At 56.4% G+C, this 27,300-nt stretch overlaps 1 protein-coding gene across 3 annotated transcripts in view; it reads left to right on the forward strand.

Moving 5' to 3' along the window:
• The window catches only part of SH3PXD2B (SH3 and PX domains 2B), a 69,579-nt gene that overhangs the window by 19,332 nt on the left and 22,947 nt on the right, over positions 1 to 27,300 (forward strand). For all 3 annotated transcript variants that reach the window (XM_059859904.1, XM_059859902.1, XM_059859903.1), the window contains exons 3-5: positions 11,945 to 12,020; positions 20,157 to 20,233; positions 24,545 to 24,636. In XM_059859904.1, the coding sequence (XP_059715887.1) occupies positions 11,945 to 12,020; positions 20,157 to 20,233; positions 24,545 to 24,636 (245 nt within the window). The remainder of the gene's footprint in view (positions 1 to 11,944; positions 12,021 to 20,156; positions 20,234 to 24,544; positions 24,637 to 27,300) is intronic.

A 27,300-nucleotide genomic window follows, 5' to 3' on the forward strand; every position in this document is an offset into this window, starting at 1 on the left:
CCTCCCTCCTGCCAGGGCCCTGGTGGCCCCTGCCATGGGGAGGTGCCTGTCTGTGCCCTGGGGGTTTGCTGAGGTTTTGTGGGTCTGGCCTGAGTGAGACCCAGCATCTCCACGTGCTTTTAATCAATCTGACACAGCCAGAGTGCTGGTGGAAGGACCTGCAATTTCTAATATTCTTAAGAAAAGCTTTCCCCCTGATGAGTCACTTAAAACATTGAAAAAAAAAAAAAACCTTTTAATTTCAGCAGTTCACACTGAAGCTTTAATTGTGATGAATCCTCACCTGCTGATCTTTGTCCTTGGCAGATCAGCAGTTTGCAGTTGCTGTGTGATGCAGGAAGAAGCTGCCCTGAGCTCTGCTCAGCTCAGGAGGTGCAGAAGGAGCTGTGGGGATGCCGGGTGGTCCCTGGGGGCTCTGTCTGTGCCAGGGTTTTGTTGTCAGCTGGGAGAGGGCAGGAAGGACCATGGCCATGCCAGGTTTGTTCTGTGCAAACCCTGGGTCTGCAGCTGAACCCCCTCAGGGTCTGCAGTGCCCCTTTTCCCATCCCTCCCTGCCCTGGGGCTGCTCTTGGTGACAGCACTGTGAGCTCCTCCCTGGTGTGGGGACAGAAATCCCTCAGCGTTGGCTCTGCTGCTGCGTGGGGCATGGGGCTGTGCCTGGGGAAGGAGCAGCAGGGGAATGGATGGTTTGGGTGGTGAGAGTGTGTGTGATGCAAGGAGGGGTCACGAGGCTGCTGTTCCTGCCCTGAGCTTGTGCTCAGCTCTGACCCTGCCTGGTCCTGTCTGGGCCTGCCACAGGGAGGGACTGGGCACGGATTTCAGGGAGGGAATGCTCACAGCTCTGCTGCTCCTCACCCTGAGCAGGGAGGGAGGAGCAGAAACCACGTCAGGAGAGCCTGGGGAGCAGCTGGGCACGGGTCAGGCTGAGCTTTGGGGTCTCTCCGTGACCCTGGAACCCTTCAGGGGTTGGGTGGGGTGTGGAGCAGGGGGAGGTGTGAAACTCACCTGGCTGGAGGTGTGAGCCCAGCCCTGGCCCATGAAATAGGGCAGGTGTTGGTGTTCCTCCACATGCTCTCATTCCACAGCACAAACTAAAATCTGATGCATTCCCAGTCTTCCTGGGGTCCCAGGACAAGGGAGCAGATGAAAATCTTGACTCCATGATTCAGAAGGCTGATTTATTATTTTATGATATATATTATACTAAAAGAAAATTCTATGCTAACACTATACCAAAAGAATAGAAGAAAGGATTTCACCAGAAGGCTTGAAAGGAATAGAAAGGAATGATAAAATCTTGTGACTGACCAGAGTTTTAACACAGCTGGACTGGGACTGGTCATCAAGTAGAAACAACTCACATGGACTAATCAAAGATGCACTTGTTGCATTCCACAGCAGCAGGTAATTATTGTTTTTCTTTTCCTGAGGCTTCTCAGCTTCTCAGGAGATAAAAAAATCTTAGCAAAGGATTTTTCAGAAAATAGGTCTGTGACATTCCCTCCTTTGGGAAGATGCTGGTTTGAGATGTTTGGGGCTGCTGGAGAGGGGGTGTGGGTGAGCAGGACTCACCTGTGCAGCTTTCCTGGTGGCTCTGTGGGTTTTGGCAGCACATGCTGTGTGACACAGCCCCAGCTGTGCTGCAGGGACCTTCCCGTGGCTGGGATGGGAAGAGGAAGTGGAGAGCAAGGGGAGAAGCTCAGTTCAGCCCGTGTAAAACATTCTCTTGGGGTTTTTTTCACTATTAATATTCTAAAGAAATGCTTTCCCCTTGATGAGTCACTTAAAACATTAAGGGAAAAAAAAAAAGCCTTTTAATTTCAGCAGCTCGCATTGAAACGTTAATTGTAATGAATCCTCACCTGCTGATCTTTCTTCTTGGCAAATCAGCATTTTCCAGCTCCCCTCCACCTCCAGGAAATGAAAAAGTCCCTTGGAAATGTCCCAGGAGCTCTGAGGTTTCCATTTGGGGGTGACAGCTTTGCAGCTGCCAACAGGTGGCTGCTTTCAGCCCCAGAATTGTGCTGGGATTTTAGCAGGCAGTGAATTTGGCCAGAGGCTTTGCAGATTTCTCTCTGTCCCTGTGTGAGGTGACACTGTGAGGGGAGCTCTCAGTCACAGCCTTTGTGCTCCTGAGAGGTTTGGCTTGTCCTGCTTGGATCCTAAGAAGGCAGGTGCAGCTCAAGGCCTGCACTTAGGGCTGAGTTCTGTGCCAAATCTGCATTTTTCAAAGCCCAGAAAGCAGCAGGGTCTGCTGCTCCTTGGAGCTGCTCGGTGTTTGCTGGCTCAGGGTGGATATCCCTGACACAGGATGGCATTTCCCTTGGAATTCTGCAGCTCTGCACATCCTGTGAGCCCTGGGGCACCTGGAGGGGACATTGCTGCTCTGTGCCCTGGACACCTGGAGGGGACATTGCTGCCCTGTCACTGGGACACCTGGAGGGGACATTGCTGCTCTGTGCCAGGGACACCTGGAGGGGACATTGCTGCTCTGTGCCAGGGACACCTGGAGGGGACATTGCTGCTCTGTCCCTGGGGCACTTGGAGGGAACATTGCTGCTCTGTGCCAGGGACACCTGGAGGGGACATTGCTGCTCTGTCACTGGACACCTGGAGGGGACATTGCTGCCCTGTCCCAGGGACACCTGGAGGGGACATTGCTGCCCTGTCCCAGGGACACCTGGAGGGGACATTGCTGCTCTGTCCCAGGGACACCTGGAGGGGACATTGCTACTCTGTCCCAGGGACACCTGGAGGGGACATTGCTGCTCTGTGCCAGGGACACCTGGAGGGGACATTGCTGCTCTGTCCCTGGACACCTGGAGGGGACATTGCTGCTCTGTCCCTGGACACCTGGAGGGGACATTGCTGCTCTGTCCCAGGGACACTTGGAGGGGACATTGCTGCTCTGTCCCAGGGACCCCTGGAGGGGACATTGCTGCTCTGTCCCTGGACACCTGGAGGGGACATTGCTGCTCTGTGCCCTGGACACCTGGAGGGGACATTGCTGCTGTATCCCAGGGACACCTGGAGGGGACATTGCTGCTCTGTCCCTGGACACCTGGAGGGGACATTGCTGCCCTGTCCCAGGGACACCTGGAGGGGACATTGCTGCTCTGTCCCTGGGCACCTGGAGGGGACATTGCTGCTCTGTCCCAGGGACACCTGGAGGGGACATTGCTGCTCTGTCCCCAGGGACACTTGGAGGGGACATTGCTGCTCTGTGCCCTGGACACCTGGAGGGGACATTGCTGCTCTGTGCCAGGGACTCCTGGAGGGGACATTGCTGCTCTGTGCCCTGGACACCTGGAGGGGACATTGCTGCTCTGTGCCAGGGACACCTGGAGGGGACATTGCTGCTCTGTGCCAGGGACACCTGGAGGGGACATTGCTGCTCTGTGCCAGGGACACCTGGAGGGGACATTGCTGCTCTGTCCCTGGGCACTTGGAGGGGACATTGCTGCTCTGTCCCTGGACACCTGGAGGGGACATTGCTGCCCTGTCCCTGGACACCTGGAGGGGACATTGCTGCTCTGTCCCCAGGGCACTTGGAGGGGACATTGCTGCCCTGTCCCAGGGACACCTGGAGGGGACATTGCTGCCCTGTCCCTGGACACCTGGAGGGGACATTGCTGCTCTGTCCCCAGGGACACCTGGAGGGGACATTGCTGCTCTGTGCCAGGGACACCTGGAGGGGACATTGCTGCTGTATCCCAGGGACACCTGGAGGGGACATTGCTGCTCTGTGCCAGGGACACCTGGAGGGGACATTGCTGCCCTGTGCCAGGGACACCTGGAGGGGACATTGCTGCTCTGTCCCCAGGGCACTTGGAGGGGACATTGCTGCTCTGTGCCTGGGACACCTGGAGGGGACATTGCTGCTCTGTGCCCTGGACACCTGGAGGGGACATTGCTGCCCTGTCCCAGGGACACCTGGAGGGGACATTGCTGCTCTGTCCCTGGGCACCTGGAGGGGACATTGCTGCTCTGTCCCAGGGACACCTGGAGGGGACATTGCTGCCCTGTCCCAGGGACACCTGGAGGGGACATTGCTGCTCTGTGCCAGGGACACCTGGAGGGGACATTGCTGCTCTGTGCCAGGGACACCTGGAGGGGACATGGCTGCTCTGTCCCAGGGACACCTGGAGGGGACATTGCTGCTCTGTGCCAGGGACACCTGGAGGGGACATTGCTGCTCTGTCCCTGGACACCTGGAGGGGACATTGCTGCTCTGTCCCTGGACATCTGGAGGGGACATTGCTGCTCTGTCCCCAGGGCACTTGGAGGGGACATTGCTGCTCTGTGCCCTGGACACCTGGAGGGGACATTGCTGCTCTGTCCCTGGGGCACCTGGAGGGGACATTGCTGCTCTGTGCCAGGGACACTTGGAGGGGACATTGCTGCTCTGTCCCTGGGACACCTGGAGGGGACATTGCTGCTCTGTGCCAGGGACACCTGGAGGGGACATTGCTGCTCTGTGCCTGAGCACTTGGAGGGGACACTGCTGCTCTGTCCCTGGACACCTGGAGGGGACATTGCTGCTCTGTCCCAGGGGAACTTGGAGGGGACATTGCTGCTCTGTGCCAGGGACACCTGGAGGGGACATTGCTGCTGTATCCCAGGGACACCTGGAGGGGACATTGCTGCTCTGTCCCTGGACACCTGGAGGGGACATTTCTGCTCTGTCCCCAGCAGCTCAGCCACTGGCAGTCCCCCCAGAGCTGGGTGTGGGTGCAGAGCTGCTGCTCTGGGCTGTTCCTGCTCTGCTCCTCTCTGTGCTCACCCCCATGCCAGACAGGGGCTGTGGTATCAGAAATTAATGGAAAGTGGATGAGGAAAGTCCTTAGTGTAGAGAGGAAGGGGACTTCCAGGGGTCAGCATGGATGGAATGGCTTCAGAGTGACAGGAGCAGGTTTGGATGGGACAGTGGGAGGGATTGTTCCCTGTGGGGTTTGGGGAGGAGGGGCAGAAGCCAGCCATGGACGTGGGAGGGTGGGAAAGGAGCTCTCAAAGGAGAGTTCCAGGGTGAGCAGAGGGATGGGGCAGCTCTGCTGGGAGAGCTGGGATTGTTCACCTGCACAGGAGAGGCTTTGGGGTGACACAGGTGTGACCTTGCTGAGGGAGCTGCAGGGAAGAGGGAGAGAGAGGATTTACAAGGGCCTGCAGTGACAGGGCACTGGGAATGGCTTCCCACTGCCAGAAAGGAGATTCAGATGGGATATTGGGAAATTCTTCCCTGTCAGGGTGGGCAGGCCCTGGCACAGCTGGGGCTGCCCCTGGATCCCTGGCAGTGCCCAAGGCCAGGCTGGATGGGCTGGGAGCACCCTGGGACAGTGGGAGGTGTCCCTGCCATGGCAGGGGTGGCACTGGGTGGGATTTAAGGTCCCTTCCAACCCAAAGCCATGTGGGATTCTGTGGAACACTGAGTGCTCAGGCAGGGGAGATCTGCCCTGGGCAGTGGAAGCTTTTTGCCCAGTTGCTTTTGGGCTCAGTTGACCTCAGCCCAAACCTGGAGGAGTGAAGCTGCCACGTCCCCAGGTGCAGGCAGAGCCCCCCCAGCTCCTGGGTTTGTCCCACGTGCTGTAAGGGTGACACAGAGCTGGAGGTGGCTCAGTGCTGGGGTCCCAGGGCTGGAGGGAGTGTCCTGCCCACCCCAGTGCTCCCCGTGCCAGGAGCTGTCCCCAGGCACCAGCGTGTGCCTGATCCTTCTGTGACTTCACAGGAAATCTCTCCTGCCCTGCCAGCTGCTGACAATCTGTGTGGCCTTTTCTTTCCCCCCCTCTGACCTCAGTTAATTCTTTTTTTGTCGATTGCTGAGCGATGCTTCAAGTTTTCCATGAGGTTTTCACAATCCAGCTGTGTGATGCTGGGGAGCTCGGGCTTGCCCCTCCTGCTGCTGTGTGAAATGTGTTCCCCCTGCTCACCTGGGGCAGCTCCTGTGTGTGAAATGCACTGGGGCTGCTCCCCCTGCTCAGCTCCTGTGTGTGAAATGCACTGGGGCTGTTCCCCTTGCTCACCTGGGGCAGCTCCTGTGTGTGAAATGTGTTCACCCTGCTCACCTGGGGCAGCTCCTGCTGCTGGGAGCACCCAGCTCCCCTTGGCATGCCATGGGAATGCTGTGGCACCACTGGAGCCCTTCCCCAGGACTGGCATCCGTGTCAGCCCAGGGCTGGGCACTGACCAGGGAAGTTCTTCCTGGGCATCAGTTCCTGCCCATTTCTCTTGTCTCATTCAAAACATTTGGGATCTGAGCTTGCTCCTTGTCAATCCCTCTGTCTTCTGGGCTGCTGTGGGGTTTTTTTCACCCCCTGTTTGTTCAGGCAGCCCTTGAGGATGCAGGGAAGGATCTCTTGTAGGATCTCAGAGAGACTAAACACCAGGAGCCTGTGAGCTGCTGCCAGATTTCTCTTTCCCAGACTGTTGCTTGGCAGAGGTTTCCCAAACCAGCTGATCCCAGTGCTTTGATCTGCAGGAGCACTTTGAGAAGCCCCTGGTTCCCAGGCTGGAGCTGTGTCCCCCACCCTGTCCCCCCTGGCAGGACCTGTGTCCCTTTCCCACCCCACCAGTGGGACACTGGTGGCCCCGCTCTGTGCAGGGCTCTGGTGGGCTCAGGGGGAGCAGTGCAGGGGTGTCCCCTCTGGAGCTCCCCCCGGGGCACTCCCTGCCCTGCAGGGTGGGCTGTGGGGAGCTGGGGAGGGTGGGGTGGGAGCAGCCTTGGCCCAGCTCACCCTGCCCCACAGCAGGCTGCTGCTGCTGTCCTGCTCACAAAGAGCCTCTTGTGGTTCTGCCACCAGGCTGGGAAGCCTCTGGTTGAACTCCTTTTTTTCCCCTTTTCCCTGCTGGCTGCTCTCTGGGTAACAGGGCTGTCTGCTGGAGGGAGGCAGGGACTGGGGCAGCTCTCTCCTGCTGGAGCACACAGCAGCAGTGTGGGTTGAGGCTGAGCCTCTGCCAGCCAAGCAGAGCAAATCCCACAATCCCAGGGTGGATTGCGACCACAGAGGGTCACTGGTGCCACAGGGACAGCTCTGGAATGTCCCCAGGGAGGAGACCCCATCCCCTCTGTGGTCTCTGCTCACTGAGCAGGGAAGAAGCTCTCTTTCAGAAGTTCTTTCAGAAGTTCTTCCCTTTGTTCAGGTGGAGCTTCCCGGGCAGCAGCTCCTGCCCATTCCTCTGGTGTCATTCCACAGCTCCTCTGGCTGGGGAGAAGCTCCTGTGCTGCAGTGGAGATCAGAGGAGCAGCAGAGCATGGCACACCTTGCTGCCTGCTGGCCCTTGGCCTGGGCTGGGGCTTTGGGCACTGATTTCTCCAGGCTGTTCCCAGCTGGGCCTCGGCGTCTCGAGCTGCTCACAGTGACCCGAGATGTGTCACAAAGTCTCTTTTTCCAGCCCAAGGAGTCAGAGCTCTTCATTTCTCTGTCTCAAGGTTGTTTATTGTTTCTTTTCTGTAAAATTCTTTCTCCTGACCTGCTGAGGTCTGCTCAGCAAGACAGAGGCACTCTGCCTGCCCTGGGTTGGTGTTATCTTTTTATACTAAAAACTACTTGTGCAATGTTTACAATTTCCAATACCTGTCACCTATGTTAGACAGTGAGCTTCTATTCTAAACCAATCCAGAAGTGCCACCATCACAGCAGGAGATGGAGGACAAGAGGAAGAAGGAGAAAGGCTGGACATGCCCAGATTCTTCCCTCTTGCCCCCTGAACCCCCATTCTAAAAACCCCAAAATCTATTTTTCACCCTGTGATAAATTCACTCTCATTCTACTTAAACTTTCATGGCTTCTAATTCTTCATCTAAGGTTGGGAATTGTTTTTTCCAAGGGCTAAATCAAAGGCACAGGGGTCTGGGGCTCTGTGCCAAGGTCTCTGAGCCCCCCTGGGCAGGGGCTCGAGTCCTTCAGGGCAGCCAGAGGGATTTCCTGGGTTCTGACATACTCTAAACCAATCCAAAAGTGCCACCATCACAGCAGGAGATGGAGGACAAGAGGAAGAAGGAGAAAGGCTGGGCGTGCCCAGATTCCTCCCTCTTGCCCCCTGAACCCCCATTCTAAAAACCCCAAAATCTATTTTTTCACCCCGTGATAAATTCACTCTCATTCTGCTTAAACTGTCGTGGCTTGCAGATCCTCACCTAAGGCTGGTCATTTTTTCCATGGGTCACAATCAAACCCACAGGGCTCTTGGGCTCTGTGCCAGGGTCTCTGAGCCCCCTGGCAGGGTCCTGGCAGTCCAGGCCAGCCAGAGGGATGTCCTGAATTCCAGCAGCTGGGAAGTGACCTGTCCTGCTTGCAGCACACCTGGGCTGTCCCCTGCAGCAGCCAGGTCTCTGGGCTCACCCTGTGTGCGTGCTGTAAACCCTCTGGCACTGCACCACAGCTCCTTTTTGGGCCCAGCCCTCTGCCTGCCAGGAGTGCTGCTGGGCAGGGACATTCCCCTCTGCTAATTGCTCTAATTAGGAGATTATCTTAGGGCTTTCCTGTTGGTGGAGCAGCTCTCTGCCAGCCTGCTGGTTCAAAGCTGCTTTCCCAAGGCTGCCCACCCCTGGGGGGGTTATCCTGGTTTGTTTTTCCTGCATTTCCCTGTTCGTGGGGACAGGGAGTTCTCACAGTCTGCCTCACTCCAGACATTCCTGGGTAAGGAAAACAGCTAACTGATAAGATTAGTTGGTGGTGGAGATAAATGTGGATAAATGTGCCCTGTGCTGCGTCCCCCACTGGGGTTTCTGTCTTCCAGGGAAGCTGGGATCCCTCTCCCTGCTGGAAAGGGGTCAGTACAAAGTGGGACACAACAGCTTCCCTCTCATAACAGACACCAAAATTCTTCAAACTGCATCCACTCCAGCCTTTTTGTGTCACAAACACTTAAAAATTATCTTGGAAGGGGAGAAACAATAGATTAATTGTTGCTGGTGTTTTTTTCCCTTCATTTTTCTCCCTGAGCTGGCTGGGTGCAGTGCTGAGAGCAGGACTTGGCCCCTCTGTGCTCCCCTGTGTTTGCTGTCTGGCTGCATCTCTGCTGCCCTGTCTGCCCCTCTCCCTGGGAGCCTGGCTGGCCCCTCTGGGATGGGCTTGGAGGGCAGCCCTTGCTGCAAAGAGGGGCTGTGGCAGTGCCCCCATGGCTCCCTCCTGCCTCCCACAGCTGCAGACCACCCTCTGTGCCTGTCCCTGTGTCCCTCCCCAGCCTTTGTGGGGTTCCTGCCCTTTCACCCTTTCCCCTTCCCTTTCCCAGAGCTGGAGCTGCTTTCCCTGGCTTTCCTTGGCAGAGCAGTGGGACAGGCTGTGCTGCATCCCCATCCTGCGGGGTCAGCAGGACAGGGGGGACACAGGGGGAACCCCAAAGCCTGGAGCCCTGCAGCTGCCTTGGCCTCGTGTCTGCTGGCATCCCCTGGCTCTGGAGCTGCTCTTTCCCCTGGCTCTGGAGCTGCTCTTTCCCTGCTCTCTCCCCTGGCTCTGGAGCTGCTCTTTCCCTGCTCTTTCCCCTGGCTCTGTTCTTTTCCCTGCTCTTTCCCCTGTCTCTGGAGCTGCCCTTTCCCTGCTCTCTCCCCTGGCTCTGTTCTCTTTCCCTGCTCTCTCCCCTGGCTCTGCCCTTCTGCCCTCTCTGTTCTGTGCTCTGTGTGTGCAGCTCAGGGGGAGCCCAGAGCCCAGGCTGGCTCTCTGTGCCTCTGTGCTCCTGGATCTGCCATCCCAAGCTGCCTCCCGTGCTCACAGCCAGCTCTGGCCCTGTTTTGCTTGGAGTGAGGCTTTCAGCTGGTCTTGCCACAGGCTGGTGCCCAGGAAAGCTGATGAGCTGGTGTTGGCTGCTGCTCCTCCAGAGCTGGGTGACGTGGCAGCCAGGCTGGGATCCATGGCATCACCCCCTGCCCTCTCCTTCCCCACCTTCTCCTCTTCCTGACACTGCCAGAGGCTGCTCCAGCCACTCTGCAACCTCTTTTCCTCCTTCCAGCAAAAAACAAAAGAGCAATTTGCTCCTTCCAGGCTGAAGGGTGCCAGCCCAGGCAGGTCTGGGGGTGGTACTGGTGCCCCTGGGCTGGAACCAAGAGAAGGGTCCCCAGGCTGAGCAGCAGCAGCTTTGCAGTGCAGAAAGGGAGATGGAGATGGGCTGGGCTGGAGTTCTGGATGGCTTTGGTGGGATCACATGGCTGGGAAGGGATCTGGGGTCTGGCCAGAGGCACAGCCCAGGCACGTGCTGCTGGGAGAGCTCAGCCTGCACCCTCTGCCTTGGAGGCTCACGGAGCTCTGCAGCCAGGGATGCTCAGCTGGGGCTGCAGCAGGGGCAGGAGAGCTCCCAGTGCCTCCAAGATTGCCCCAGTGCCTCCAGGGTTCCTCCCAGTGCCTCCAAGATTGCCCCAGTGCCTCCAGGAATGCCCCAGTGCCTCCAGGAATGCCCCAGTGCCTCCAGGAATGCTCCCAGTGCCTCCAGGATTGCCCCAGTGCCTCCAGGAATGCTCCCAGTGTCCCCAGGAATGCTCCCAGTGTCCCCAGGAATGCTCCCAGTGCCTCCAGGGTTGTTCCCAGTGCCCCCAGGGTTGTTCCCAGTGCCTCCAGGATTGCTCCCAGTGCCTCCAGGGTTCCTCCCAGTGCCTCCAGAAATGCCCCAGTGCCTCCAGGGTTGCTCCCAGTGCCTCCAGGGTTGCTCCCAGTGCCTCCAGGGTTGCTCCCAGTGCCTCCAGGAATGCCCCAGTGCTTCCAGGGTTGCTCCCAGTGCCTCCAGGAATGCCCCAGTGCTTCCAGGGTTGCTCCCAGTGCCTCCAGGAATGCCCCAGTGCCTCCAGGAATGCCCCAGTGCCTCCAGGGTTGTTCCCAGTGCCTCCAGGATTGCTCCCAGTGCCCCCAAGGTTGTTCCCAGTGCCCCCAGGGTTGTTCCCAGTGCCTCCAGGAATGCTCCCAGTGCCTCCAGGGTTGCTCCCAGTGCCTCCAGGGTTGCTCCCAGTGCCTCCAGGAATGCCCCAGTGCTTCCAGGGTTGTTCCAGTGCCTCCAGGGTTGCCCCCAGTGCCTCCAGGGTTGCCCCCAGTGCCTCCAGGATTGCTCCCAGTGCCACCAGGGTTGCTCCCAGTGCTTCCAGGGTTGCCCCCAGTGCCTCCAGGGTTGCTCCCAGTGCCTCCAGGATTTAACCACAGCCAGATGTGCAGTGTTTGTGCCTTGTTTTCCTCACCCCTCTCCAGCCACAAGCTTTCCTGAGCTCTGCCCTGCACCTCTCCACCACAGGAGTGCTGCACAGGGGGACAGGGATGTGCTGGATTTTCATGGATTGAGGGAAGAGATCTTGGCTTGCCTGGGAGAGCCAAGTCCTCCCTGGGGCTGCTGGAATGTCACCACAGTCCGTGGCTGGTGCCAGCTCTGGGGACATTTTTTCCTCCCAGACCCCTCCCAGCTGGTTCCTGTGAGCACAGCCCCGTTGTGCTCAGTGCCACCCAGGTTCTGAGCTCCCTCTGAGGGCTCTCTCTGCCTTTCCTGTGGTCTTTGGGAGTCTTGGGGGAGTTTTTCATTTCTTCTCAAAATACAGGGAAAAAATCCCTCCTTCCATCTGTCCCCTCTGCACCAAACCTCAATAATTTATCCCAGGGTTTGGGATAAATGTATTTATCCCAGAGATCCAAGGAAAAAGGTGTAGGTGCTGCCAGTGCCGAGGGCTGGTTGGACTTCCCAGGTGCTCAGGACACTTGCTGGGCAGAGCTTCCAGAAATGGGAGTTCTTTAGGCAGAGAGCTCCAACAGACACAGCCAGAGCCATTTCAGTACCCTGGGCACCAGGGAGCTGCAGAAATCCTGGCAGATTTCAGATCCAAGCCCTGGGGAAACCAAAGCAGGGTTTGCATCTCCCTCCTCCTCCTCCTCCTCCTCCCAAAGGAGGGGTGTTGGATGTCCCTGGTGTGCTCTGTCTCTCTCCTGGGCAGGGTGCCTTTGTGTCCTGCCTTTCCTCACCTCTCCTGCATTTCCTCTCCTAGATGCAGATGCTGGACAAGTTCCCCATGGAAGGAGGCCAGAAGGACCCCAAGCAGAGGATCATCCCCTTCCTGCCAGGTAGGACAGGGCTCCCAGCAGGATCCCAGCTGGCTTTGGCACGGCAGGAGCTCCTTCCCAGCCTGTGGGACTGGGGGCACACACAGATTTTAGCTCTCTGCTGCTGCACCAGCTGAGCAACACGGAGTTCTTGGCCTGCAGTGTGTCCTTTGGAACCCCTGGATTTGTCAGCAGCGTGCCCAGTGGGTGTTAAACCCCCCAGGATTTCTCTGAACCCCCAGAATTGTAGAGTGGAGGCCCAAGAACCCCACAGGCACAGGGCTGAGGGTGGGGTGAGGCTCCCCAAAACTGCTCCCACGCTGCTTTCCCTGTCCTGTGCAGCTCCAGGGCACATCAGAGAGGAGGAATTCAGTGGGATTCAGGCTGATGGACAGCCTTGGCCTCCTGCCCTGCTCCTTGGGGGCACTGCTCAAAGCCAGGAGCTCTGTGCCACGTCCAGCACCAGTGGTTTTGTGCCCAGGGAACAGATGTGATAATCCCTGGCACTTTGTGGGGTGGGGGATTGCTGCTGGGGTGGGGGGGGAAGACCCCTGATGTGCCTTAGGAATGTCACAGCACCATAATCACTTCCAGTGGCTGTCAGGTCTGTTTAGTGCAGCCCTTTGTGCTGAGCTCTGCCTCCTGGCTCTTCTGGAATCATAAAGGCCTTTGTGGGCTTTGCTTTGCTCTGAGTGGTGGAAAAAAAAAAATAGAAAATAATTTCCACCCCTTTCTGAGCAACAGAATCTGGTCTGGGTTTCTGATTCTGGCTTGTCCTGGTGTTGTAACATCAGCAAAAGCAAAGCTCAGCAGGAAAGCTCACCTGGGGCTGGAGCAGAAAAGCTCACCTGGGGTTGGTGTAGAAAAGCTCACCTGGGGTTGGAGCAGAAAAGCTCACCTGGGGTTGGAGCAGAAAATCTCACCTGGGGTTAGAGCAGAAAAGCTCACCTGGGGTTGGAGCAGGAAAGCTCACCTGGGGTTGGAGCAGAAAAGCTCACCTGGGGCTGGAGCAGAAAAGCTCACCTGGGGTTGGTGTAGAAAAGCTCACCTGGGGTTGGAGCAGAGAAGCTCACCTGGGGTTACAGCAGAAAAGCTCACCTGGGGCTGGAGCAGGAAAGCTCACCTGGGGCTGGAACAGGAAAGCTCACCTGGGGCTGGAGCAGAAAAGCTCACCTGGGGTTGGTGTAGAAAAGCTCACCTGGGGTTACAGCAGAAAAGCTCACCTGGGGTTACAGCAGAAAAGCTCACCTGGGGTTACAGCAGAAAAGCTCACCTGGGGTTAGAGCAGAAAAGCTCACCTGGGGCTGGAGCAGAAAAGCTCACCTGGGGCTGGAGCAGGAAAGCTCACCTGGGGTTGGAGCAGAAAAGCTCACCTGGGGTTGGAGCAGGAAAGCTCACCTGGGGCTGGAGCAGAGAAGCTCACCTGGGGTTGGAGCAGGAAAGCTCACCTGGGGTTGGTGTAGAAAAGCTCACCTGGGGTTGGAGCAGAGAAGCTCACCTGGGGTTGGTGTAGAAAAGCTCACCTGGGGCTGGAGCAGAGAAGCTCACCTGGGGTTGGAGCAGAAAAGCTCACCTGGGGCTGGAGCAGAAAAGCTCACCTGGGGCTGGAGCAGAAAAGCTCACCTGGGGCTGGAGCAGAAAAGCTCACCTGGGGCTGGTGCAGGAAAGCTCACCTGGGGCTGGAACAGAAAAGCTTTTGCTGTACAAGTGCTCCTGCCAGCAGGGAGAGATGGAAGCCAAATTGGCAACGGGCATCACTTGGAAAAATTGGATTTGTGCTTTGGCTGAGCTGCACTCGCAGAAAATTCCCACCAAAACTCTGCTATTTTTGGGAGGGAAGCCTGGTCAGAGCTCTGCTGCTCACAGTCACCAGCATTTGTTCCTCCCTGGTGCTGGAATGGTTTCCCTTTGCTCGGAAACATGTACTGGGATTTCCACTGTGGGAAAAAGGGGGGTGGAAGTTGCTGGAAAAGGAAGGCTGGGCCAGCTCCAGCCCCTGTGCTTGGGGAAGGTGTTTCTGGGCTGGGAATTGTGGTGCCTTTGCCCTGCAGGCTGCTGGGGCAGTCAGGAGCTGCTGGCTGTCCCTGGAGCAGCTCAGAGAGCCGCAGCCTCCCCAGGGACAGGGTGGGCAAGAAGAGGATTTCACCTGGGGGTGAGGATGGCTCCTTCAGTATTTGCTGGCTGCCCTGAAGCCTGATTCCTTTCTGGAATCTTTTCCCATTTTGGGATGACAAGTTCTGGCACAGCTGATGCCCAGCTTTGTCTCTCTCAGCCCAGGTGAGCCTGGGACTGTTGCTGTGCACAGGTGTGGTTCTGTCCCCCTGGGCTTGCTGGGGGTTGGAGTGTGTGCAGCTTCTGGGAATCCTGGAGTTAGTTCCCAGTCCCATTTGGAGCAGCTGAATTTCATTAGCAGGGAGCTCTGGCTGCTGTGGTTTCCTGCCAGCCCTGTGCCTGCCAGGCAGCCCTTGCAGAGCAGCCCCAGCCCTGTGGCCACCTCAGCTCTCCCAGATGCCTCCTGCAGCTCTGGCTCCCTCAGCAAACCCCAGAGTGTCCCAGGCTCGGGGTCAGCACTGCAACCTGGGGTTTGTGTGTCAGGCTGGGCTCCTGGAGTGGGGAACAGCTCCAGGACTGCCCCCCATCCCAGCACCCAGCCCACAGCAACCCTGCTGGCTTTGTACTCAGGGCCTGCCTTGAGGATTTGACTTTTTATGGGAAACTTCTGGAGGCTCTGGCCTCTCTGAGCAGGTCTTTGATGCTGTCAGGAGGGGCTTTTGGAAATGCAAAAATCCTTCAGCCCACTGAGCTCCTGTGGAGCCACAGAGCTGGGTCCTCCAAAGCAGAGCAGCTGCTCTTGAGCTCTGGGGCCAGGGCTGGAGCTCTGAGCTCTGGGGCCAGGGCTGGAGCTCTGAGCTTTGGGGCCAGGGCTGGAGCTCTGAGCTTTGGGGCCAGGGCTGGAGCTCTGAGCTTTGGGGCCAGGGCTGGAGCTCTGAGCTTTGGGGCCAGGGCTGGAGCTCTGAGCTTTGGGGCCAGGGCTGGAGCTCTGAGCTTTGGGGCCAGAGCTCTGAGCTTTGGGGCCAGAGCTCTGAGCTTTGGGGCCAGAGCTCCGAGCTTTGGGGCCAGAGCTCCAAACTTTGGGGCCAGAGCTCCAAACTTTGGGGCCAGAGCTCTGAGCTTTGGGGCCAGAGCTCCAAACTTTGGGGCCAGAGCTCCAAACTTTGGGGCCAGAGCTCCAAACTTTGGGGCCAGAGCTCTGAGCTTTAGGGCCAGGGCTTGAGCTCTGAGCTTTGGGGCCAGGGCTTGTCCCTTTCTGGGTGTTGACACCACCTTCATCCCACAGCAGAGCCTGGTGGGGTTTGGATTTTCCTGGCAGTGCTCCTGCCCTGTGCCTGAAAAGCTCTTGAGGGGAATTTGAAGTGCTTTTTGAGCTCTCTTAGCTGGCCTTGAGCCCCTGGCAGAGCTTTTCTGTGGTGCTGGAGCAGCTGTGGCAGCAGCCAGCCCGTGCTGGCACCAGCTGTGGCCCTGGCAGGGCTCTGGGGCAGCTGCAGAGGGGCAGAGCCCTGCTGGTGCCCAGCTGGGACATCCCCACCGGGCTCCCACCCTGCCCAGGGCAGATGGAGAGCCCAGGAAAGAAAGAAAGAAAGAAGGAGCAGAGCAAACAGATGAGCTCAGCTGGGGAGGGCTGTGCCAGATCCTTCAGGAAACAGCTTTTCTGAGGAACGTGGAGCTTTCCAGGCTCCTGCAGCCCCAGGGGCCTGGAGCAGCTCCTGGCCAGTTCTCCTGCCTGGCTGGAAACGTGAGCCCCAGCAAGGAGGGGTTGCCTGAGGCTGAGCTCACTCTGGCTGTAAAATTGCTTTTTAGGAAGGTTTAGCAGTGAGGTCCTGAGCGAAGGGAGCAGGACCAGGGGGGTTTGGGGAGGTTGTTTGGAAAAGCAGGATTAGCCCTGCTTTCTGCTCCCTCCCCAGCCCACCAGCCTGCTGCCTGTGGGCACCAGTGCCACCCACAAATTGGGGTTTTTCTCCCAGGATAACTGTGAGGGTGCTTTAGCTCCCCACAGAACCTCTGTGAAGGCAGTGGGGAAACCTCATCCATTTTCCAGCTCTGCTCCCTGGCTTTGCTCAGTCCTGGTGCATCCTCCTGTGAGCAGGAGCTGGGGCAGGGGTCCCAGTTGTTGTTTTGTGCTCTGATGAGATGGGATCTCTGCTGCAGCAGGCTGGGAGGGCAGGCTGAGCCCTGCACACCCCATCTCCCACGCCTGACCCCCATCCCAGGAATAGCTGGCTGCTCCAGGGGCTGGGATTAATTACATGTACATTCAGGGCTGCCTTTTCTCTGAAGTGAGCTTGGAACCCGTGCTGGGGGAGGTCTGGATGTGATTTGGAAGGTGCAGAGCAGGGAATTCTTTCCGAGGCCGTGGGCAGGGGGCAGGGGGGATCTCCTTCAGGGCAGAGCAGGAGGCACAGCTGCTTTTCCACTCCTGGAGCCCTGCTTGGCTCACAGCTGGGCTGCCCAGGGGGATGTGTGTGTGTGTGTGTGTGTGTGTTTGGGGTTCTCAGCTTGCTGCACATCCAGCCCTTGGCTCCACAATTTTGCTACTTGAGGTCCCTCTGTCTGGTTTTTGGTTTTTTTTTGTTTTTTTCCCAGCTCCCAGTACAGCTCCAGCTCTGCCTGGAGAATTCCCCCAGGAGGGAACAATTTGCAGAGCCCTGTGTCCCTGGTTTTGTGTCTTTGGAGAGATTAACCCCTCCTGTGGCCTGCCTGCTCTGGCTCACACTGCTGGAGACCCAAATTCCTTCCCAGCCTTTCCCCCAAGGCTCCTGACACTGCTCAGTCCCAAGGAAAGCCTGAGGCACTGGGGACCTGGCTGCATTTTTTTCCAGCCCCCCACTTTGGGAGCTGCTCCATCAATTTTTGCTCTGGCTCGATCAGATAAAGCAAATCAGCCTTGATTACCCACAGAGGAGTTTGGTTCTTCCACTCCTGGGGAACAGATCCTTTCTGGCACCAGAGGAATTTTCATGGCCAGACAGAATCCCTTCAGTAGAGCTTTTTTTTTTTTTTTTTCCTTTGTAAGGATTAACAGATTTTTAAAGTCCAGAAAAAGCAGGCAGCACATCCTGGAGCGTGGGTGCTTGCACAGCCAGGGCAGCCATTGTGTGTTAGAGCCTTATCTCAGCTGTCTTTTTCCAAAATCAACTTGTTTGACACATTCCTGGCTGATAAATTCTCTCAGCTTTGTTTGTTTGTGTAAAGGACAGTGCATTTGCAGGGTATTTTTAGTGGATTTTAGCCCACTTCCTGCTGGAGGGAATTCCTGGTGCCAGCAGGGATGGAGCCTCCCTGCTCATTGCTCATGCATAACGTTATCTATGTAAAGAAGAAAATCTAATTATTTCTGAGTCCTGGCATCGTGACAAGAGAGAGAAGCTGGGCAAATGGAGCCTGCAGCAGCTCTGGCCTTTGATGGCAGCTGATGGAAACCCCATCACCAGCAGAGCTGCCCCCCTTCACCTCTCTTGTCCTTGGTGTTCCTCATCCTGAGGCAGGAGCAGTGCTGGGAGGGGAAAACGGGTTTGGAATCGTGGAGCCCTGGGATGGTTTGGGTTGGAAGGGATCTTAAAGGTCACCTCACCCACCCCTCCCTGGGCAGGGCACCTCCACTGGCCCAGGGTGCCCCAAGCCCTGTCCAGCCTGGCCTTGGGCGCTGCCAGGACCTGGCTGAGGATCCTTACAGCTTCTGGGAGCAGCCAGAAGAGCACCAGGCAGAGGGAGCTGGGGGTGAGGAGCTAGGAGCCATCCCCTGGAGCTGCAGCATTGTTCAGGTGCTCTCTGCACCCCTCAGTCTCCTGTGCTCCCCTTGGGTTCTGTTGTCTTGGGCCGTGGGAAAAGCCCCGCTGGAGAGAAATTCCCACTGGAATTTCGGCTGAAATTCCTGCCTAAATTCCCAGATTTAGGTCTGGAAACCTGCCCAGGGCCATGCTGCAGGTTGCCCACCTCTCCCTTCCAGGAGGGAGGTGGTTTCCTGCTCTCTCCTGCCTCTCAGCTCAAGGGTTTCTCTTGCTGGGTTTGGCAGCACTGAAGGGGCTGCAATTCTGTTAATTAGGCTTTTTGGTTAAAGTCAGCTTTTTGTTAGAAAATAAACTTCCTTGTTGAAAAATACCAGATCTGGAGCAAATGGGGAGAGGAGCTGGATTTCCTGCTGGCTCACATGCTCCACGCCTGGGCTAATTTAAGATCACTTGTGATGAATTTATTCCCCCAAACTGTATCCTTTTTATTATTACTCACTAGCATATGTTTGTTAAACATTTCAATATTCCCACACCCTGAGCTTTTTATTTCAGCCATTTGTAACCTCCCCACCCAGCAGTGATTTCACCCTGGCAGACCTAGAACCAGAGCAGCCATTCCTTCCCTCTGCCAGCAGAACTGCTGTGACCCATTCATCTTTTCAGCAATCATCATTCAGACAGAGCCCTCAGCAGCAAACACACTGGGATTGCTGCTGCAAAGGCAGAACTTGATCATTCTCTTGTCAGATGGGAAATCATTGCTCAGGGCGAGGAGTGGAGCTCCAGCCTGGGTGCTGCTCCCAGGCTTCCCGGGTTATTCACCCTCAAAACAGGAGAAGATTGAATGGAGGGGGGTTTGTTCTCACTCTGTCACAAAGGCTGCCAGATTTGGCTCTTGTTGGCATGCCTCAGCGGGAATGCACTGCAGGGCAGAGCATTTCCCACCATCAGTGTCCCAGCCCTGCTGCCAAGGGCTCAGGAATGAGGAGCAATCCCGGGCTGAGCTGCCTGACCCCCTCCCTTCCCCTGCAGGGCAAGGATGGAGCTGCCTCTGGGTGGATTCAGTCCTGTTCCAGAGCATTAACTGAGCCTGCCAGGGGATTTGGCTCCTCCAGAAGGTTCTTGCTCGTGCTCTTTGCAAGCTGAAGTTGGCTTGGCTTTAGTTCATCTCTGCTTCAAAAATGCACTGGCAGCTTGCACAAGTCACCCGTGATGCAGCTCCTGGCCAAGTCAGGGAGAGGCACAGGGGGTGACCCAGCCCTGGATTGCAAGCTGGGATAAATCACCCAGCCTGCAGTTAAAATTCTGATCAATGACTCAGCCCTGGATTTAAAAGTGCCAGAATCATGTGACCATTTTCCTGTGCCCTGCTCTTTGTAGCATCCAGCCCCTGGCTTCAGTGATTCCAGGGGGAAAGGGACAAAGGGACAAAGCCGTGGTGTGGCTCCCCAAGGGCTTTTTCCCTGCTCTCATGTGGTTTGCAAGGGTGGAGTGAGGGGAGTTTGGGTTCAGGGATGGGATTGGAAACCCAAGCAGGCACTAAAAAGACTTTCCTGTGGTGTTGGAACTGCCAGGAAGAACTTGAGGGAGCTTCCTTGGCAGTCACCCCCCCAGACCTCAGTTTTGCAGGTGGTAGTGTCACAGAGCAGTGCCAGTTCCTGGAGCTTTGGGAAGTGCTCTGAAATCCTGCCAGCACCAACCCTTTTGATCAGGGATCAGTTTCGCTGTCTGCTAATGGCTTTTGTCTCCTTAAAGCAGAGAAGCTGTTCTCTGAGAGAGCAGCTTGAAGCATTTAGGACTCATTAGGCTTCAAAGGCAAGAGGCCTGTGCCATAGCCAGAGGGGAGGAAACGGAGTGGCAAGAGGATCCCCTTAATGGAGAGCAAAAATAAACCCCAGACAGGAAGGAGAATTCTATAGGTCTGACTCAGAGCTGCAGACACTGTGGCTTCCAGGAGCTGCCCAGGGAAAAACCCTCTGGCTTGGCTGCTGCCCACCCTGCACCTGGACACCCTGGACAATGGGACAGGGGACGTCCTGCAGCGTTTGCCAGGGACTTTGCCCAGCCCAGACTTGCACAGCAGCAAACAGAGAGGTGTGCTCTGGTGGGGCTGCTCCTCCTCCTTGGTGAGAGACCAGGGGATGCAGTTTGCTGGGAGCTGTTTCCTCTTCTCTCCCCTGGCGTGTCCTTGCCCCTCGAACTGTGCCTGATTCTGGTGAGGTGTTGAATCCATCTGAGGAAATGGGCTTTTCTTGGGTATGGTGCTTTTGGGAACAAGAGGGGGTGCGGGGAAAAGGTCCTGACAGAGTGGTCCCAAAGAGTGCTGAGCTGACCTGCCCCTGTGTCCCTCTCTCCTCTGGTGTTTCAGGGAAGATCCTCTTCCGCCGGAGCCACATCCGCGACGTGGCGGTGAAACGGCTGATCCCCATCGATGAGTACTGCAAGGTGAGGGGGCTCCCAGCTCACAGATCCACACAGGATCACACCCACAGTCACAGGATCACACACACAGTCACACAGAATTCACAGAATGACCAGGTTGGAAGAGACCTTCGAGACCATGGAGTCCAGCCCAGCCCCAATAGCTCACCCAAACCCTGGCACCCAGTGCCACATCCAGGCTTTGTTAAACACACCCAGGGATGGGGACTCCACCACCTCCCTGGGCAGAACATTCCAGAACTTTATCACCCTTGCTGGAAAAAACTTTATCACCCTTTCTCTAAAATTTTTTTCCCAATATCCAACCTGTATTTCCCTTGGTGCAGCTGGAGGCTGTGTGCTCTGGTTCTGTCAGTGCTGCTGGAGACAGAGCCCAGCCCCAGCTGAGCACAGGCACCTTTCAGGAGCTGTGAGAGTGATGAGGGCACCCCTGGGTCTCCTTTTCTCCAGGCTGAGCACACCCAGCTCCCTATCCTTGGACACCCACCAAGGACAATCCCAGCTTGGCCCAGCTCCATCCTGATGGACTGACAGCATCTCCTGGTGTGCCAGTGCTGCCCTGATGCCTTCAGAGGCTGCCTGGAGCAGAGGCTGGGCAGAGTTAGAGCAATAAAGAGGTTTTCATGAAAAGCCCTTCACAGGACACACCTTGGGCAGTGCCAGAGCCCGGCCCTGGCTCCACCCCAGATGGACTCCTGGCCACGAGTTCTCCCACTTTGATAAGTTTGGCTCCATTTCCATGCTGGGGTTCAGTGTCCAAGCCCAGCTCCAGGGGATGCAGTCCCACCCTCCCAGGCTGCTCTCCTCCATTCCCTGCTGTTTGCACTCTTTGGGCTGAAGCTGCAGCGGTGTCCTTGGTTCTGGGGCTGGACAAGGATTGTTCTGTGGGACTGAGCTGGGAGGAGACCTTGCTGACACTTTACAGGGAGCTCAGAGTTATTCACCAAGGCAGAGTCTGGGAAATAGGAAAGCTAAAGCTGAAGGCATCAAGAACATGGGAGTGTGGCTCAGCCCCTGCTGTCAATCCCTTTTTGGATTAAAACCCACCCATGGTTTAGCTTTTCTCTCCTCGTGATTCATGCTGGGGGTTTGGAGGCCTGGCCTTGCAGGGGGCAGAGGTGCCCAGCCCCACTCCAGTTTGCACCCTGGTGCTGGGCTTTGCCTCCCTCCTGCCCCATCTCCAGCTGCAAAGCAGAACCAGCTCTGGAGGGGCTGGACAGGACCTGGCTGTGTCCATCATCACAGGGCTGGAGTGAAATGGTTCCGTGCAGGACTTGGTGTGAAGGACTCAGCTCCTCAGAGCCTTTCCTTCCCCATCTTTTGGGAAAAGGCCTCCTGTTTGATGTGGCAGACAGCACCTGAGGCTGTGGGGTGGTGGGGTGGCTCCAAACTGGGATGCAGACTCCAGTTACTGGTTACAAAACCAGGGTGAGATGACTTGTTCCTCAGAGAATTATTGGAACAGAGAGAAGGCTGAGACAATTTGCTCCATACTCTTGAAGGATAGAAAACTGGGCTGAAGTGTAAGGGAAATTATGATTTTAGGGCAGATTTTTTTTGGCAGGGGAAACAAAATTCTGAAGTCCACGATGAACTGTTTTCACACAAATCCAGTGTGTCACATCTCATCGTGTCAAAAACATGCTTTAGTGCTTGCAGCAGCCATGGTAGGACTGGCACCTCCAAAATCCAGTCTGAATCTTGTTGGAAATTTATGCCAAGACTGTAAAACCCACGGGAAGATGGGGAAATGGTAAAATGCCCATGCCATCCCTTGGGTGAGGGAGGTGTGGCAGTGCCTCTGCGTGGTGGGGGGAGGCCGTGGGGTTTGGGGCTCAGCCAGGCCCCTGGCAGGGAGGAATTACAGCTCCAGGGGTGGAGATGGGCTGGGAAATGCATCCTGACAGCTCTGCAGAGGGGCTGCAGATGAGAATCCCTGCAGGCCAGGAGGGCAGGTGAGGGCAGAGTGCTGGAGGTGTGGTACAAGGTGTGCTCTGAGCTGTCCTGGGGGAAGCTGATGGTGCTTGGCCACTGAACTGTGTCACTGCACAGACAGACACAGCCATAAATTCCATTTTGGGGAAGAACACGTCCCTCAGTGATGAAATGCTGCAGCTGCCTCTTTCAGAGCAATGCCATTAGTGGCATAAAACATAATGAAGCCATTTGACTTAACAAGAGGAAGGTAATGGCTGATGTTCCATGACCCACTCAGGGAGCTGTGCTCTCCTCCTCCCGTTAATGCATCACCCAGAGCCCCCAGCTCTCCCTCCTGGCCTTGAGCTGCTGTTCCTTACCCGGGAAGCAGCTGGCCTGAGGTGCCTGTGGGGCTGAGCAGGGGCTGCAGAGATGGAAAATGAGCAAGGGATTAGCAGGAGGAAGCTGTGTGAGGAGGTTTTTCTTTTCTGCCATCTCCTCTGGGGGAAGTTGGGTGTTTTTGTTCTCTGGGAGAGCCCTGCGAAGAGGATGGGTGAGATTTGGGGTGGAAGCAGGGAAGAGGAACAGGGGGGGAGCCACTGCTTTCACAGGGCTCTGTTCCAACTCCTGTTGTACTGGAAAATGTGGCAATTTAAGGTAAAGTGCAGGAAAAGCAGTGAAGGAATCAGAGCAAACTGGTAAGAGCAACGAGTTGCTGAATGAGACTTCAGACAGCCATGGGATTGGCAAGGAGAGGGAGCAGAGGCTGAAATGTCTTCCCATTGCTCCAGTTTATTCTCTTTGGCCTTTCTCGTGGTGTGGGATCTGCCTTCCTCCTGTCTAAGGGATTTTGGGAAAGTGTCAGAGGGGGGTTGATGGAGGAGTGGTGATGCTCTACCCCAAAGAGACTGGGTGGCCCACTGGGAATACTGCTGCTCTGAGAAAGGCAAGAGATCCTTCCTCACTGCCTGCAAAATGGGTTTTAACCCAGCAAGCATCCTCTCTGTCTTTGGTCCTTTCTCCTCAGGCCTGCAGGAAGGATGGGAGAGGTGACTTTGCTGTGGCTCCAACACCAAAGCTGTGTCCTGCTTTGGCTGGCAGGGCCAGAGGTGGGACAGACATCAGGCAGGGCCAGAGGTGGGACAGACATCAGGCTGCTTGTGCCTCTGATGTGGTGGCCACAGTGGGGACAGTGGGGTGGCCTGCTTGGCTCAGCAGAGCCAGCTCTAGGTGGGTTTCCTTCCAAGAGTGCTGGGACATGAGCTGTGGGCTCTTGTGTCTCCTCCTTCCAGCCCAGGGTGTTCTCTGGGATCATCCCCTCCTTCTCCAGGCCACAAAATCCCAGGGATTTTGGCAAGGGGAAATCACTTAGATCATGGGGTGCTGGAGCTGGGGAGTGGTACCACATGGGAATGGCATCCCTGCAAAACCTGATATTTGAATAGCCCTTCCCTGGGCCCAAAAGCCATGGAGGGAGTGGTTTTCTCTCTGCTGTGTCTCACATGATCCTGTTCAGTCTGGCCCATGATTAGTGGTCTGACAGTCTGCTGTGCTGGCACTGCTGCTCAGTGGCTGGAAGGGCTTTGGGGCCAGCACTTGGGGCAGTAAGGAGCCACATCTGATCTCTGTGGTCACCCCGAGCTGTGCTTTTGTCTCCAGGAGAGAAATGAGGGGAGGTTTGCTGTGCCCACGCTGCTGTCACGGGACTGCTGGGACAGCAGAGGGGAGGGGGAGCTGTACAGAAAACTGGTTATAAATCTGCTCCAGCTCAGGCTGCAGCTCTGCTCCCTGAGCTTAAATATTCCCTTTTTCCACTGCTCTCCCAGCCAGGCCCTCTCACCCTGCAGGTCCCACTGCTGGAGCTTTTTTACAGCAGATTCCCTGAAGGGAAAGAAGCAGAGGGAATTTTACATCTCCTGCTGTTCCACAGCAGCACAGCAGCCTCCCAGCCCTGGTGTCTGTGCTCTTGCCTCCCTTGCTTCTCTCCCTGCCCCTCCCCAAGCTGCCATTGCCCAGGGGAGCATTTTTAGGCTGTGCTGGGGTGGCACTGAGAGTCTGCCACGTGTAAAGTGCCCAGCCTTTGCCAGGGGTGGCTGGGAGGCTGCATGGGCACCCTGGGGCTCCCAGCCTCTGGCACAGCATCTGCCCCAAAGGCTGGAGCTGGCTGAGCAGGGCCTGGGCAGTCTCTGCTTGCTCTGCTTTGGTCTGACTGCAGCAGGGTGGGGGGCTGGGTGGGACGGGGGCTCTCTGGCTCTGCTCTGGCTCTCCCAGCTTGTGCTGGCAACCCCTTGGGTGCCACTGCTGTCCCAGGTCCCTGCCCTGCCAGGAGAGCTCCCTGGGCTCCTTGCACAGGTTGGATGCTGCCAGCAGTGTGTGTGTGTTGTGTTTGCTCCCCAGGCTCTGATCCAGCTGCCCCCCTACATCTCCCAGTGTGAGGAGGTGCTGCAGTTCTTCGAGACACGGCCCGACGACCTGAGCCCCCCCAAAGAGTGAGTGGGTGGGTGTGCCACTGCTGGGGGGGACAAACTGGGGGGGACAAACTGGGAGGGGGACACAAACTGGGGGGGGGGGGGGGACATAAACTGGGGGGGGGACACAAACTGGGATGGTGAGATACAAACTGGGACGGTGGGGGCACAGACTGGGATGGTGGTGAGATACAAGCTGGGATGGGGGGGACACAAACTGGGATGTGATGAGACACAAACTGGGAGGGTGAGGAACAAACTGGGATGATGATGAGCCACAAACTGGGATGGTGGAAAGATACAAACTGGGATGGTGGTGAGACACAAACTGGGATGTGATGAGACACAAACTGGAAGGGTGAGGAACAAACTGGGATGATGATGAGCCACAAACTGGGATGGTGGAGAGATACAAAGTGGGATGGTGGAGAGATACAAACTGGGATGGTGGAAAGATACAAACTGGGATGGTGGTGAGATACAAACTGAGATGGGATGAGACACAAACTGGGATGGTGGTGAGACACAAACTGGGATGTGGTGAGACACAAACTGGGATGGTGAAAGACACAAACTGGGATGTGGTGAGACACAAACTGGGATGGTGGTGAGACACAAACTGGGATGTGATGAGACACAAACTGGGATGGTGGTGAGACACAAACTGGGATGGTGGTGAGACACAAACTGGGATGGTGGTGAGACACAAACTGGGATGGGATGAGACACAAACTGGGATGGTGGTGAGACACAAACTGGGATGGTGAAAGACACAAACTGGGATGTGATGAGACACAAAGTGCCTTGGGCTTGCTGATGTCCAGCACTCTGGTGTTCAGGAGCCATTCCCTTGCGAGTCCCAGATCTGGCATTTGGAGACTTTGGTGCAGAGGCTCTGCAGCTCAGTGTGGACACTTCTCCAGTGGGGAAGTGGAACCATTCTCTGGGACCCTGTGAAGTGCTGGTCTCTTCCTGAGCCTCTTTCTGCTTGCCAACACCACTCTCAGGACCATGATCAGCCTGAAGAGCCTCCCTTCACACATTTGCACCAACCTCTGCCTTGTTGGGAGGGTATTTTCCTTCCCCATACCCACGAGCCCCATCCATAACACCACTCCAGAGCCTCTCCATGCAAACCCAGCAAGGTTTGCAGGGAACCTTACACAACCCAGTGTGGTTCTGAGTCTTGTGACTGTGAGCTGCTCTGGCCAGGAGCCACCCATCTCCTGCTGATCACGAGCAGCAGAAATCCGAGCAGCTGCCTCTGTGTCCTGCTCTGCTGCTCTCCCTTTCCCTGAGCACTGCAGGAGCCTGATGGACTGTGGGGGGAAAGGCAATCAATTGCTTTGACACCACTCTATTGGAAGGGTGTGGAGGTAGATAAAGGGATTTTGTTTTTCTCCCCTGAGCAGCAGCTGAGCCTGTCAGGTCTCCAGCTCAGTACTTGTGTGGACTACATCTTCTCCCTGGCTTTTTGATTATTTTCATTCCTTCTCTTAATTCCCCCTTCCCCCATCCCTGCTTTCCTCCTTTGGCTCCTGTTTCTGTTGCCTTGGCCTGTCATCATTGCTCCTGCAGCTCGTGGTCACTGATGAGATTGGTCTGAGAGCCCCAGAGCCCATTAACTAATTGCTTGCTGTCTCTGCTGCTCTCATCTGTCCTGCCCAGCTATTGCTCACCACTTAACCTGCTGCTCCATGGGTCATCATCCCTCAGGGAAGGCTCAGCTCAAGGACAAGCAAGGGACACCAGGACAAGATGAGCTTGCAAGGACATCAGAGTGGGGGTATCATAGGATGGGGCTGTTTTGGGATGTCTGTGCTGGGATCTTTGAGCCCTGCATGAGGGGGAGGAGCTGCTCTGCAGGAGGAGTCAGGTCTTGGAGCTGCCTGCAGTGAGGGACCTTCAGCCACAGGGGATGGAAGGGCAGCTTCAGTCTTGTACCTGCTCTCCTCACCTTTATTTTGTTCTTTAGGCTGAGCCAGAAGTGATGCTGAGATGGTTGTGTTGCTTCTCCTGCTGCCCCTCTCCATGGGGAATGTGCTGGTTCCTTTCTCTGCTCTCCATGGGGAATGTGCTGGTTCCTTTCTCTGCTCTCCATGGGGAATGTGCTGGTTCCCTTTCTCCTCCTCTCCATGGGGAATGTGCTGGTTCCTTTCTCCCCCTCTCCATGGGGAATGTGCTGGGTGCTTTCTCTGCTCTCCATGGGGAATGTGCTGCTTCCCTTTCTCCTCTCCAGGAGGAGATCCAAGCTTGCAGCTCACAGAGGGACCCACTGGGTGCCCCTTGTCCCTTTGCCTCCAGCAGCCAAACCCTGCAGCATCTCAAGGACATCCCTGTTGTGTCCCCCATCCCATTCCGAATGCCAGAGGGGTATTTATGAGCTACAATTCAAAATGCTAATTAATCCAAGTCCTTGACTCTGTCCTCTGGAGGGCTTGGGAGCCCATTCCCAAGGCCTGGAGTGCTGCCAGCTCAGCACTAAGGAGATGGGAGCTGTGATAGACGGCCGGGCTGGCTCAGACGTGACGGCGTGTCTGGGCTGGGCCGGATGTCATCCCTCATCCAGCACAGGAATATTCTGCTCTGGCAATCTGAAAGGGAGCCAGGCCATCAACAGAGTGGGGGAAAGGAAAAAAAAAGGAAAAGAATAAAAGGAAGAGATTTTTCTGCTGGGAATGAGGG

The sequence above is a fragment of the Haemorhous mexicanus genome, chromosome 15 (assembly GCF_027477595.1).
Source record: "Haemorhous mexicanus isolate bHaeMex1 chromosome 15, bHaeMex1.pri, whole genome shotgun sequence".
NCBI lineage: Eukaryota > Metazoa > Chordata > Aves > Passeriformes > Fringillidae > Haemorhous > Haemorhous mexicanus.